Source organism: Borostomias antarcticus, assembly GCF_949987555.1.
Source record: "Borostomias antarcticus genome assembly, chromosome: 15".
Lineage (NCBI taxonomy): Eukaryota > Metazoa > Chordata > Actinopteri > Stomiiformes > Stomiidae > Borostomias > Borostomias antarcticus.
Window position 1 is genome coordinate 23,378,235 of NC_140248.1, and position 15,219 is coordinate 23,393,453.

General features: G+C 55.8%; 1 protein-coding gene across 1 annotated transcript in view; it reads left to right on the top strand.

Moving 5' to 3' along the window:
- The window catches only part of LOC311318959 (kinesin-like protein KIF13B), a gene marked incomplete at its 5' end in the record, with an annotated part of 15,727 nt that extends 803 nt beyond the window's left edge, over positions 1–14,924 (top strand). Inside the window, 16 exons of the mRNA XM_084450394.1 lie at positions 30–162; positions 784–939; positions 2,896–2,995; positions 3,253–3,379; positions 3,507–3,562; positions 4,983–5,107; positions 5,457–5,639; positions 6,107–6,199; positions 7,178–7,330; positions 7,879–7,956; positions 10,597–10,650; positions 11,238–11,355; positions 12,618–12,748; positions 12,975–13,037; positions 13,280–13,907; positions 14,220–14,924. Of these exons, the coding sequence (XP_084306520.1) occupies positions 30–162; positions 784–939; positions 2,896–2,995; positions 3,253–3,379; positions 3,507–3,562; positions 4,983–5,107; positions 5,457–5,639; positions 6,107–6,199; positions 7,178–7,330; positions 7,879–7,956; positions 10,597–10,650; positions 11,238–11,355; positions 12,618–12,748; positions 12,975–13,037; positions 13,280–13,907; positions 14,220–14,434 (2,413 nt within the window). The 3' untranslated portion in view covers positions 14,435–14,924. The remainder of the gene's footprint in view (positions 1–29; positions 163–783; positions 940–2,895; positions 2,996–3,252; positions 3,380–3,506; positions 3,563–4,982; positions 5,108–5,456; positions 5,640–6,106; positions 6,200–7,177; positions 7,331–7,878; positions 7,957–10,596; positions 10,651–11,237; positions 11,356–12,617; positions 12,749–12,974; positions 13,038–13,279; positions 13,908–14,219) is intronic.
- Between the last annotated feature and the right edge of the window lie 295 nt (positions 14,925–15,219).

Genomic DNA, 15,219 nt, shown 5'->3' on the forward strand with positions numbered 1-15,219 from the left:
AGCAGTGTGGGTTCTGTCTCCCCCTGCAGGTGGAGTGAGGTAACGCGGAGGCTGGAGATGTGGGTTCAGGTTCTGGAGATCAATGAGAACGGAGACTTCATGCCCGTGGAGGTGATCCCCGCCAGGGACGTACGCACCGGGGGCATCTTCCAGCTACGACAGGTAGGGGGGGGTGTGTGTGTGTGTGTGTGTGTGTGCGTATGCGTGTGCGTGTGTGCGTGCGTGAAAGAACCATAGAGAAAGAGTGTGTATTTCTGTATTTAACATGTTTCTAAGGAGATGGCTGATCATTATTCCCTGTCTGTCTGTCTGTCTGTCTGTCTCTCTGTCTGTCCCTCTGTCTGTCTGTCTCTGTCTGTCCCTCTGTCTGTCTGTCTCTGTCTGTCCCTCTGTCTGTCCCTCTGTCTGTCTGTCTCTGTCTGTCCCTCTGTCTGTCTGTCTCTGTCTGTCCCTCTGTCTGTCTGTCTGTCTGTCTGTCTGTCTCTGTCTGTCCCTCTGTCTGTCTGTCTGTCTGTCTGTCTCTGTCTGTCCCTCTGTCTGTCTGTCTGTCTGTCTGTCTGTCTGTCTGTCTGTCTGTCTGTCTGTCTGTCTCTGTCTCTCTGTCTGTCTGTCTGTCTGTCTGCCTGTCTCTCTGTCTGTCTGTCTCTGTCTGTCCCTCTGTCTGTCTGTCTGTCTGTCTGTCCCTCTGTCTGTCTGTCCCTCTGTCTGTCTGTCTGTGCGCGTGCGTGCGCGCGCGCGTGTGCGTGTGCGTGTGTGTGTGCGTGTGTGTGTGTGTGTGTGCAGGGTCAGTCCAGGCGTGTGCAGGTGGAGGTGAGGTCAGTGCAGGACTCGGGGACGCTCCCCCTGATCTCTGAGGTCCTGCTGGCCGTCTCCGTGGGCTGCGTGGAGATCAGACCGGCCCGCTGCTCCAACCAGGGGGACGACATGGACAGCTACCAGGTACACTACACACACTACACACACTAACACACACCACACTACACACACTATCACACCGGCCCGCTGCTCCAACCAGGACGACATGGACAGCTATCAGGTACACTACACACACTACACACACTAACACACACCACACTACACACACTATCACACCGGCCCGCTGCTCCAACCAGGACGACATGGACAGCTACCAGGTACACACACACTACACACACCAGGTACACACACTAACACACTAACACACACTATCAGACCGGCCCGGTGCAACCAGGACGACATGGACAGCTACCAGGTACACACACACACACACTACACACACCACACTAACACACACTACACACACCACACTAACACACACTATCAGACCGGCCCGGTGCTCCAACCAGGGGGACGACATGGACAGCTATCAGGTACACACACACACACACTAACACACACCAGCTACCAGGTACACACACACACACACACCAGCTACCAGGTACACACACACACACACCAGGTACACACACACTACACACACTAACACACACTAACACACACTATCACACCGGCCCGCTGCAACCAGGACGACATGGACAGCTACCAGGTACACACACACACACACTACACACACTAACACACACTACACACACTATCACACCGGCCCGGTGCTCCAACCAGGGGGACGACATGGACAGCTATCAGGTACACACACACACACACTAACACACACCAGCTACCAGGTACACACACACACACACACCAGCTACCAGGTACACACACACTACACACACTATCACACCGGCCCGGTGCTCCAACCAGGGGGACGACATGGACAGCTATCAGGTACACACACACACACACTAACACACACCAGCTACCAGGTACACACACACACACACACCAGCTACCAGGTACACACACACTACACACACTATCAGACCGGCCCGGTGCTCCAACCAGGGGGACGACATGGACAGCTATCAGGTACACACACACACACACACCAGCTACCAGGTACACACACACTACACACACCAACACACACACACACACACACACCAGCTACCAGGTACACACCACTAACACACACCAGCTACCAGGTACACACTCCATTCACTGACCGCTATCAACAATGAAGCCCTATTGAACCGTGCCATCTTGGCAAATTTGTAGTCATTTGACCATTTCCGGTGACTTTTGTACTTGCGCAGTTGAGCTTTTCTGTCCGACGCGCGTCCACGGTCAACGTTGGCGTTGACCGCTTGCTATCGAATGGCCGACTGGTGTAAGATGGATAGCCTAACGTTAGAGAGATAAATGTAGTCTATGGTTATGTTAATAAAGGTAACAATGATGTTGTAACATGCATGCAGCACTGCCGATCTGATCTGAACGATTGATTCATTATTACCATGGATCGGTATTGAGATTGATCAAGGGCGAATGTGAAATAGCCAGGAACTCAGCGGGTTATCCGAGATGCGGTAGCCGCGGCCAGAGCTCCTGCTGGCGGGGAGTGAAGCTCTTCAACTCGCCGGTCACTGGCTCCCTGGAGGAATTTAGCCTGGCTGCAATAACGTTATCGCGAACGGAATGAATACCATCTACTAGCAAACAAAACATCTTCAGCTATAATTAACCTGTTAAAACTAAGATGCCTGGATAAAAAAATAATTTCTCCAATGGATATATTTTACAAAAACAGGTTAATATGCAAGCCGGTTTTCATTGCTAAATCAAAGCGGGGAGAGCCGGGAACGTGCGTGGACGCACGTCGGACAGAGAAGCTCAACTGCGCAAGTACAAAAGTCACCGGAAATAGCAAAATGACTACAAATCTAGCCAAGATGGCGCGGTTCAATAGGCCTTCACTTTAGATTTCGAATCCTGGGGGCTTGATCTGAACGCACAGTGAGAGTTGATTTAGGGGTTTTCCTTTCTCCTTCTCTCATTGGTTGGTTCTCCGTCCAATAGGAGCGAGACCTGGAGCGTCTGCGTCGCCAGTGGCTGACAGACCTGACCAAGAGACAAGAGTACCTGGACCAACACCTGCACAGTCTGGTCAGCAGAGCAGGTACACACACACACACACACACACACACTCACACTCACACACTCACACACACTCACACACACACACACACACACACACACAAACACTCTCACAAACACACACACACTCCACATTCAAATCAGCCTGGAGAGTGGGCTCTTGAATAGCATTTTAAAAGGAGGGTGGTTATGTAAGCGTGTCTATTATCATACTGCGTTTATGCCCCCCATCCGTCCGTCCATCTCCCTCCCCCGTCCCTGTCCCCTGCCCCCCCCCAGAGAAGACGGAGGAGGATGTGGAGCGGGAGGCTCAGCTGCTGGAGTGGCGTCTCACGCTGACGGAGGAGAGGAACGCCGTCATGGTTCCCTCAGCCGGGAGCGGCATACCTGGGGCTCCCGCAGAGTGGTGAGACACACACACACACACACACACACACCGCATGCACACACCGCACGCACACACCGCACGCACACACATGCACACACACACCACACACACACTCACTGAAGCGCTGTGTGTGTGTCCTCCCCAGGGTTCCTCTGCCAGGTATGGAGACCCACACGCCGGTTCTGTTCCTGGACCTCAGTGGTACGTTCCTCTGATACACACTACACACTACACACTACCCACTACACACTACCCACTACACACTACACACTACACACTACACACTACCCACTACACACTACTCCCTACACACTACTCACTACCCACTACACACTACTCACTACTCACTACACACTACCCACTACTCACTACCCACTACACACTACCCACTACACACTACTCACTACCCACTACACACTACTCACTACCCACTACCCACTACTCACTACACACTACACACTACTCACTACTCACTACCCTCTACTCACTACACACTACTCACTACACACTACCCACTACTCACTACCCACTACACACTACTCACTACCCACTACCCACTACCCACTACTCACTACTCACTACACACTACCCACTACTCACTACACACTACACACTACTCACTACTCACTACCCACTACTCACTACACACTACTCACTACACACTACCCACTACTCACTACCCACTACACACTACTCACTACCCACTACCCACTACCCACTACTCACTACTCACTACACACTACCCACTACTCACTACCCACTACACACTACTCACTACCCACTACTCACTACACACTACCCACTACACACTACTCACTACCCACTACACACTACTCACTACCCACTACTCACTACACACTACACACTACTCACTACTCACTACTCACTACACACTACCCACTACTCACTACACACTACCCACTACTCACTACCCACTACACACTACCCACTACCCACTACTCACTACCCACTACCCACTACTCACTACCCACTACTCACTACACACTACTCACTACCCACTACTCACTACACACTACTCACTACACACTACACACTACACACTACACACTACCCACTACTCACTACCCACTACTCACTACTCACTACCCACTACCCACTACCCACTACTCACTACACACTACTCACTACCCACTACCCACTACTCACTACCCACTACCCACTACCCACTACTCACTACTCACTACCCACTACCCACTACTCACTACCCACTACTCACTACCCACTACACACTACCCACTACTCACTACCCACTACACACTACACACTACCCACTACCCACTACACACTACCCACTACACACTACTCACTACCCACTACCCACTACCCACTACTCACTACTCACTACACACTACACACTACCCACTACCCACTACACACTACTCACTACACACTACTCACTACACACTACCCACTACCCACTACTCACTACCCACTACACTACACACTACACACTACCCACTACCCACTACTCACTACACACTACACACTACTCACTACCAGGAAATACTGGGACTATCAGATCCTTTATTTAAACTCGCTCCTCCTCTCTCCTGCTCCCTCTCTCTCTCGCTCCTCCTCCTCTCTCCTCCTCCTCTCTCAGCGGATGACTTCAGTTCCCAGGATGCCCTGGAGGCGCCCGAGGCGGGGGGCTGGGACGCCACGCTGAGTGGCGAGGACGAGGACGACTTCTTCGACCTGCAGATCGTCAAACACTACGATGGGGAGGTGAGAGACTCCTCCCATCACTAGATAGACTCCTCCCATCACTAGATAGACTCCTCCCATCACTAGATAGACTCCTCCCATCACTAGATAGACTTGCAGATCGTCAAGCACTACGACGGGGAGGTGAGAGGGCAACCTGTCCTTGCAAAATAGTGTGGGAGATTGAATCTGATTGGCCGCTGGAATTGAACGGCGCCAATGAGAGGCTTATCTCAGAAAATCCAAACGTTAAGCCAGACTGTGTTTCTAGTGACGCCGTGTCTGTGTGTGTGTGTGTGTGTGTGTGTGTGTGTGTGTGTGCGTGTGTGTGTGTGTGTGTGTGTGTGTGTGTGTGTGTCCCTGTCCCCAGGTGAAGGCGGAGGCGTCCTGGGACTCCACGGTGCACGAGTGTCCCCAGCTGAGCCGGGGGGGGGCGTGGCCGGAGCAGCGCGTCTTCCTCACCGTGCGCTCTGTGGTGCAGCTCAGCCACCCGGCAGACATGCAGCTGGTGCTCCGCAAACGCATCTGCGTCCACCTCAACCCAGGACGCCAGGTCAGACACACACACACACACACACACACACATGCTCAGGAAACGCATCTGCGTCCACCTCAACCCAGGACGCCAGGTCAGACACACACACACACACGCACACACACATGCTCAGGAAACGCATCTGCGTCCACCTCAACCCAGGACGCCAGGTCAGACACACACACACACACGCACACACACACACACACACACACACACTCACACACACACACACACTCACACACACACACACACACACACACATGCTCAGGAAACGCATCTGCGTCCACCTGAACCCAGGACGCCAGATCAGACACACACACACTCACACACACACACACACACACACACATGCTCCGGAAACGCATCTGCGTCCACCTGAACCCAGGACGCCAGGTCAGACACACACACACACACAGATACACACACACACACACACACACTCACACACAGATAGTGACTGCCTGAGTGGTGTGTGTTTCCAGGGCTTCGCCCAGAACCTGCTGAGGAGGATGTCCACCCGCAGCACCATCCCAGGCTGTGGGGTCACCTTCGAGGTGGTCTCCAACATCCCCGGGGTGAGAGAGACCAGAGAGAGACCAGGAAGAGACCAGGAGAGAGACCAGGAGAGAGACCAGGAGAGAGACCAGGGAGAGAGGCCAGGGAGAGAGGCCAGGGAGAGAGACCAGGGAGAGAGACCAGGAGAGAGACCAGGAGAGAGACCAGGGAGAGAGACCAGGAGAGAGACCAGGAGAGAGGCCAGGGAGAGAGACCAGGGAGAGAGACCAGGGAGAGAGACCAGGGAGAGAGACCAGGAGAGAGACCAGGGAGAGAGGCCAGGAGAGAGGGACCAGGGAGAGAGACCAGGGAGAGAGAGACCAGGGAGAGGGACCAGGGAGAGAGACCAGGGAGAGGGACCAGGGAGAGAGACCAGGAGAGAGACCAGGGAGAGGGACCAGGGAGAGAGACCAGGGAGAGAGACCAGGGAGAGGGACCAGGGAGAGAGACCAGGGAGAGGGACCAGAGAGAGAGACCAGGGAGAGAGACCAGGGAGAGGGACCAGGGAGAGGGACCAGGGAGAGAGAGACCAGGGAGAGAGACCAGGGAGAGAGAGGCCAGGGAGAGAGAGACCAGGGAGAGAGGCCAGGGAGAGAGAGACCAGGGAGAGAGGCCAGGGAGAGAGACCAGGGAGAGAGAGGCCAGGGAGAGAGAGACCAGGAGAGAGACCAGGAGAGAGACCAGGAGAGAGGGACCAGGGAGAGGGACCGGGGAGAGAGAGGCCAGGGAGAGAGGCCAGGGAGAGAGGCCAGGGAGAGAGAGACCAGGGAGAGAGGCCAGTATACAGGGTGTAGTGAATGGTAGTATTGTATACAGGGTGTAGTGAATGGTAGTAAATGGTAGTGCTGTATGCGTGCTAAGCTGCGTGTCCCTCAGGACACCCAGGGCTCGGAGGACAGGGAGATGTAGTGTAGTGAATGGTAGTGAATGGTAGTGTTGTATACAGGGTGTAGTGAATGGTAGTGAATGGTAGTGAATGGTAGTGCTGTGTCCCTCAGGACGCCCAGGGCTCGGAGGACAGGGAGATGCTGGCTCGTCTGGCCGCCAACTCCCAGAACCCCAAGTCAGCCGACAACGAGGCGGCCATCGAGAAGTACCTGCGCAGCGTGCTGGCGGTCGAGAACATCCTGACCCTGGACCGCCTCCGACAGGTCAGAGGTCACAGCCACACCTCGGCACTGGGGAGGTCGTACAGGACCGTACTAGCCATGGGGGGCAGTGGGACCATGAATGTGTTAGTGTCTTTTAGGGCTGTCAAATAAATATTCAACATTCGACTATCCGTCAACTGTGGGGGAAGGATGAGCAGTTGATTGTGAAATGTGTGTTCGATTGACACACACACACACACACATACACACACACACACTCCCTCTCCCGTCTGGAAAACACTACAGGCCTGGTCTTTCTGTTTTATTTTCAACATTTGTCTTGAATAGGCGATTATTTTCTAGGCAAAATGCAATAATACCAATACTAATTTAATACTAATTTAATACTAATCTAATACTAATTTAATATATTTGATTTTCTGACAATTTTTTTTTATAGATGTTCAAATATATCATTTCTGAGCTCAGTTGACAGCCCTAGTGTCTTTGCGGTTGTGTGTCCATTGACTCTGGTGTGTGTGTGTGTGCGCGTGTGTGTGTGTGTGTGTGTGGTGTGTGTGTGTGTGTGTGTGTGTGTGTGTGTGTAGGAGGTAGCAGTGAAGGAGCACCTGGCTGGGAGGGGGAAGGGCAGCAGACGCAGCCTCAGCTCCCCCAGCGTCCACCGGGTAAACCAGCCTCCCGGCCCCCCCTCTACCTGATAGAGAGACCTGCTAGAGACCTCCTAGAGACCTGCTAGAGACCCCCCCTCTACCTCCTAGAGACCTGCTAGAGACCCCCCCTCTACCTGCTAGAGACCCCCCCTCTACCTCCTAGAGACCTGCTAGAGACCCCCCCTCTACCTCCTAGAGACCTGCTAGAGACCCCCCCTCTACCTCCTAGAGACCTGCTAGAGACCCCCCCTCTACCTGCTAGAGACCCCCCCTCTGCCTACTAGAGACCCCCCCTCTACCTCCTAGAGACCTGCTAGAGACCTGCTAGAGACCCCCCCTCTACCTGCTAGAGACCTGCTAGAGACCTGCTAGAGACCCCCCCTCTACCTGCTAGAGACCTGCTAGAGACCCCCCCTCTACCTGCTAGAGACCTGCTAGAGACCTGCTAGAGACCCCCCCTCTACCTGCTAGAGACCTGCTAGAGACCTGCTAGAGACCCCCCCTCTACCTGCTAGATACCCCCCCTCTACCTGATAGAGACCTGCTAGAGACCCCCCCTCTACCTCCTAGAGACCTGCTAGAGACCTGCTAGAGACCCCCCCTCTACCTGCTAGATACCCCCCCTCTACCTGATAGAGACCTGCTAGAGACCCCCCCTCTACCTGATAGAGACCTGCTAGAGACCTGCTAGAGACCCCCCCTCTACCTGCTAGATACCCCCCCTCTACCTGATAGAGACCTGCTAGAGACCTGCTAGATACCCCCCCTCTACCTGATAGAGACCTGCTAGAGACCTGCTAGAGACCTGCTAGAGACCCCCCCTCTACCTGCTAGATACCCCCCCTCTACCTGATAGAGACCTGCTAGAGACCCCCCCTCTACCTGATAGAGACCTGCTAGAGACCTGCTAGAGACCCCCCCTCTACCTGCTAGATACCCCCCCTCTACCTGATAGAGACCTGCTAGAGACCCCCCCTCTACCTGATAGAGACCCCCCCTCTACCTGATAGAGACCTGCTAGAGACCCCCCCTCTACCTGCTAGAGAGCCACCCTCTACCTGATAGAGACCTGCTAGAGACCCCCCCTCTACCTGATAGAGACCTGCTAGAGACCCCCCCTCTACCTCCTAGAGACCTGCTAGAGACCCCCCCTCTACCTGCTAGAGACCTGCTAGAGACCTGCTAGAGACCCCCCCCTCTACCTGATAGAGACCCCCCCTCTACCTGCTAGAGACCTGCTAGAGACCTGCTAGAGACCCCCCCTCTACCTGCTAGAGACCTGCTAGAGACCTGCTAGAGACCCCCCCTCTACCTGATAGAGACCCCCCTCTACCTGCTAGAGACCCCCCCTCTACCTCCTAGAGACCTGCTAGAGACCCCCCCTCTACCTGCTAGAGACCTGCTAGAGACCTGCTAGAGACCCCCTCTACCTGCTAGAGACCTGCTAGAGACCTGCTAGAGACCTGCTAGAGACCTGCTAGAGACCCCCCTCTACCTGCTAGAGACCTCACCTCTACCTCCTAGAGACCTGATAGAGACCTGCTAGATACCCCCCCTCTACCTGCTAGAGACCTGCTAGAGACCCCCCCTCTACCTGCTAGAGACCCCCCCTCTACCTCCTAGAGACCTGATAGAGACCTTCTAGATACCCCCCCTCTACCTGCTAGATACCCCCCCTCTACCTGCTAGAGACCTGATAGAGACCCCCCCTCTACCTCCTAGAGACCTGATAGAGACCTTCTAGATACCCCCCCTCTACCTGCTAGATACCCCCCCTCTACCTGCTACAGACCTGCTAGAGACCCCCCCTCTACCTGCTAGAGACCTGCTAGAGACCCCCCCTCTACCTGCTAGAGACCTGCTAGAGACCTGCTAGAGACCCCCCTCTACCTCCTAGAGACCTGATAGAGACCCCCCCTCTACCTGCTAGAGACCCCCCCTCTACCTGCTAGATACCCCCCCTCTACCTGCTAGAGACCCCCCCTCTACCTGCTAGAGACCTGCTAGAGACCCCCCCTCTACCTGCTAGAGACCCCCCCTCTACCTGCTAGAGACCTGCTAGAGACCCCCCCTCTACCTGCTAGAGACCTGCTAGAGACCTGCTAGAGACCCCCCTCTACCTGCTAGAGACCCCCCCTCTACCTCCTAGAGACCTGCTAGAGACCCCCCCTCTACCTCCTAGAGACCTGATAGAGACCTGCTAGATACCCCCCCTCTGCCTACTAGAGACCTGCTAGAGACCCCCCCTCTACCTCCTAGAGACCTGATAGAGACCTGCTAGATACCCCCCCTCTGCCTACTAGAGACCTGCTAGAGACCTCCCCTCTACCTGCTAGAGACCTGATAGACCTGCTAGATACCCCCCCTCTACCTGCTAGAGACCTGCTAGAGACCTGCTAGAGACCCCCCCTCTACCTGCTAGAGACCTGATAGAGACCTGCTAGATACCCCCCCTCTACCTGCTAGAGACCTGCTAGAGACCCCCCCTCTGCCTACTAGAGACCTGCTTTGAATTCCTTCCATTTTGCTTTTCTTTAACAAATACCCCCCCATCCCTCACCAGCATGATGTACCAGTAGATGATGTTCCCCTTCTCTAATCCATCTCTCTCTCTCTCTCTCTCTCTCTCTCTCTCTCTCTCTCTCTCTCCTGTAGCTGTCGGGCAGCAGACCAGATCTGTCCTCTAACTGTATCCTGGATGAGAACAAGGTAGGAGAGCAGCTCTCTGGTCAGAGCAACCTTCTCCGCTACTGACCTAGCTACTGACCCAGAGCTACTGACCTAGCTACTGACCCAGAGCTACTGACCTAGCTACTGACCTAGCTACTGACCTAGCTACTGACCTAGCTACTGACCCAGAGCTACTGACCTAGCTACTGACCTAGCTACTGACCTAGCTACTGACCTAGCTACTGACCCAGAGCTACTGACCTAGCTACTGACCTAGCTACTGACCTAGCTACTGACCTAGCTACTGACCCAGAGCTACTGACCTAGCTACTGACCCAGAGCTACTGACCTAGCTACTGACCTAGCTACTGACCCAGAGCTACTGACCTAGCTACTGACCCAGAGCTACTGACCTAGCTACTGACCTAGCTACTGACCTAGCTACTGACCCAGAGCTACTGACCTAGCTACTGACCCAGAGCTACTGACCTAGCTACTGACCCAGAGCTACTGACCCAGCCTCAACGCTGGGCTACTGACCCAGCTAAGCTACTGTGTGTGTGTGTGTGTGTGTGTGTGTGTGTGTGTGTGTGTGTGTGTGTGTGTGTGTGTGTGTGTGCTCTCAGAGTCGTTGGGAGAGTCAGCAGGACATCTTCATGCCATCCCAGTTCAGCCGGACCACGCCTCGGCCCTCCCCCTCCTCCTCCCCCACACCCCCCTCCCAGGCCCCGGACCCGGAGCAAGGTAACCTGCCCCTACACCCCCCCCCCAACCTGCCCCCCAACCTGCCCCCACACCCACCCAACCTGCCCCTACCTCCCCCCACACCCTCCCCCTCCTCCTCCCCCACACCCCCCTCCCAGGCCCCGGACCCGGAGCAAGGTAACCTGCCCCTACACCCCCCCCCCAACCTGCCCCCCAACCTGCCCCCACACCCACCCAACCTGCCCCTACCTCCCCCCACACCCTCCCCCTCCTCCTCCCCCACACCCCCCTCCCAGGCCCCGGACCCGGAGCAAGGTAACCTGCCCCTACACCCCCCCCCCAACCTGCCCCCCAACCTGCCCCCACACCCACCCAACCTGCCCCTACCTCCCCCCACACCCTCCCCCTCCTCCTCCCCCACACCCCCCTCCCAGGGCCAGGACCCGGAGCAAGGTAACCCCCCCAACCTGCCCCCACACCCACCCAACCTGCCCCTACCTCCCCCCACACCCTCCCCCTCCTCCTCCCCCACACCCCCCTCCCAGGGCCAGGACCCGGAGCAAGGTAACCCCCCCAACCTGCCCCCACACCCACCCAACCTGCCCCTACACCCCGACCCACCCAACCTGCCCCCACACCCACCCAACCTGCCCCCACACCTACCCCAACCTGCCCCTCCCTCCCTCCCTGTCTATCTCCTCCTAACCCCTCTGCTCTCTCTCTGATCTCTCTGCATAACGTGTGTGTATCAATAGTTTGTTGTCTGATTCTAGTCTGTCAGTGATGAGTCATTCCTGTGCATCTTCATGTCCGTCGTCGTGGCCAATGACAATTAATCATGAGGATGAATTAGTTCTCTATGCTTGTTTTATAATCCAGAGATTATAAACTGGGATTACAGTCATTCTGTCTCATCTCTTTCTCTGCTCAGATTCTGTCCTGTTCAGAATGTGGATGTGGTGTTTCCTGGGCTCGCTCTCAACTGTCTGTCTCAATCTTTCACACCACCTCCTCCCCTACTGTCCACACCCTGTCCTCCTCTCCTCCCTCTCCTCCTCTCCTGCTCCCTCTCTTCCTCTCTCCCTCCTCCTCTCCTCCCTCTCCCTGCTCCTCTGCCTTCTCCCCCTCTCCTCCCTCTCTTCTTCCCCTCTCCTCCCTCGTCCTCTCCTCCTCCTCTTGCTTCCTCTCCTGCTCCCTCTCCTCCTCTCCTCTCCCTCGTCCTCTCCTCTCTTCCTCTCCTCCTCCTCTCCTCCTCTCCTCCTCTCCTCCTCCTCTCCTCCTCTCCTCCTCCTCCTCCTCAGGTCTTTCAGGGCTTGCTGCCTCTTATCTTTCAGTCAGAGCCCTGGTCCCTCAGATGCCCAAACTGCTCAAGTCTCTGTTCCCCGCCCGCGAGGACAAGAAGGAGCTCCGGCCCTCCCCCCACTCCCAACAGGTACGCTCTACCCCCCCCACTCCCAACAGGTACGCCCCTCCCTCCCCCCACTCCCAACAGGTACGCTCTACCCCCCCCCCCACTCCCAACAGGTACGCTCTACCCCCCCCACTCCCAACAGGTTAGCCCCGCCCTCCCACTCCCAACAGGTACGCTCTGGGTTCTCATGCTCTTCTCCCTGTGTTCTGTTGATCTGGGTTCTCATGCTGTTCTCCCTGGGTTCTAGCACATGCCCCGTATCATCATGCAGAGTTCTGGACCAGAGGAGAGCCGGGTCAGGATAGAACCGGTAAGAACCTCCGTCTCCTCTCAGCACCCCTCCCTCCCTTCTCTCCTTCTCCTCCCTCCCTCCCTCCCTCCCTCCCTCCCTCCCTCCCTCCCTCCCTCCCTCCCTCCCTCTCTGTTGATGTTGATGATTATGATGTTGATGTTGATGTTGATGGTGTTGATGTTGATGGTGATGATGTCGTCAGCATGATGCCTAGTGTTCTCCCCCTGTGTGATTGTTTCCGTTGCCATGGTTCCCCGTAGGTTGCTTTGGTAGGGAGGAGCCTGATCCCGGCCCTGACCAATGACCGACCGTGGGAGTCCCCAGAAGCCCCGCCTCTTCCTCCTCCCGCTCCATCCATGCATGATCCGCATGACACGCCCCTCAGCCCCCTCAGCCAATCCTCCAGCGGCTACTTTTCCACTAGCGTTTCCACGGCGACCCTGTCGGAAGCCTCCGCCGTCGCCGGCGGCGACCCCGCCCCCCTCCCCCCCTCTCCGCCGGAGGCCGGGGCTCCTGAAACTACACTACCCAGAATCCCCCAGCAGCAGCAAGCTCACCGGAACGGTGTTCTGGCCTCTCCTCCTCAGTATGACGCCAACATGGCCGCCACCACTGGTCATCCAGTATCCCACAATCCCTCAGGGGGCCAGCGGCTGGCCCACGCCCCCGGGGAGGAGGGGCTAGGGAGAGGGGGAGGAGGAAGAGGGAGAGACAGCCTGGAGCGCCTGGAGATCATCCTGGATGACGAGGACTACGTGCTACCCGATTGGCTGACGGAGGGGGCGTGCGTGAGCGTGGGCGCCAGTAAGGGCGGGACGGTTCGCTACGTGGGGAACACGGAGTTCGCTGACGGGGTGTGGGTCGGCGTGGAGCTGGACGCGCCCGCAGGTCTGTGCTTCCTCTTCTCGTGTGGGTGTGTGGGTGTGTGTGTGTGTGTGTGTGTGTGTGTGTGTGTGTGTGTTTGTTTGTGTGTGTGTGATATCATGACTAAGATGTAGGGCATTGTGTCCAACTAGGTACTACTGTCCTTCATCTCTCGTCTTCCTCCATCTCTCTTCCTCTCCCCCTCCATCATCCCTCTCTTCCTCCATCATCCCTCTCTTCCTCCATCATCCGTCTCCCCCTCCATCATCCCTCTCTTCCTCCATCTCTCCCCCTCCATCATCCCTCTCTTCCTCCATCATCCCTCTCTTTCTCCAGGTAAGAACGACGGCTCGGTGGGCGGCCATCACTACTTCCGTTGTAGCCCCGGCTACGGCGTCCTGGTGCGTCCGGACCGCGTGTTCCGCCGGGAGCGCTCCAAACGGAACCCGGAGAACCGGCGCAGTGGCGAGTTCTGCGGGCCAGTTCTCCGGGGGGGGGAGTCCGGCCTGGCGGCCAAGAGGGCGGAGAACCGCAAGTCCTGGAGTAGCTGAGAGAAAAACTACAAACCCCACACATCCCTTCTCTGGATGGTAAAAACTACAAACCCCACACATCCCTTCTCTGGATGGGAAAAGTGAGGAAGCCCTCCAACCCCCTCCTCCGCATCTCCCTGTTCCATACCTACTACATTTCCCAGGGTGCATCACTGACGTGGCCCTGAGATGGCGCCCCCTGGCTCGTGGACAGGACACAGCGTCTGAGTGCTGCTGTCTGCATGACGCGACTGCAGGGGACAGGGAAACACGACGGTCATGTGATCACATGTTCATGACAGGATGTTCATGACATCACTTCCTGTACGGAGGACATACTGTCGCATCACTTCCTGTGCGTCAGTCGAACGCTAATCAGCTCGTTTGTCTGAGAATTCTCTGAATGGACAAAAATGTAGTTCTTATTTCCAGGGACTACGGACTACAAGTCCCTATGTTCCCCAGATCCCTCCTCCTTTATGAAACTGTCCCTCCCTTTTAACTGAGGCTCTCGTTATTATTAGTCCTTTTTGTGGACTTGCCTTTTAAGCAGATCCATATGTGGTCATCTTTCCCCCCTGATGTGGACTCATTTGTGTTGTGTGGATTCTTCCAGAATGTGCCTTCATGGATGAGCTTGTTTGTGTTTGTGTGTTTTAGTGGTTTTAAAATGGACGCCCTGTCGTCCAGGGTTTCAGAGAGAAGGCCTTGAGTAAGTGTGAGGTGATCTCAGGGACTGAAGAGTGGACATGAACGCGCCTGCCAGAAAGTGTGTGTGGGAATATCCGTGTGTGTGTGTGTGT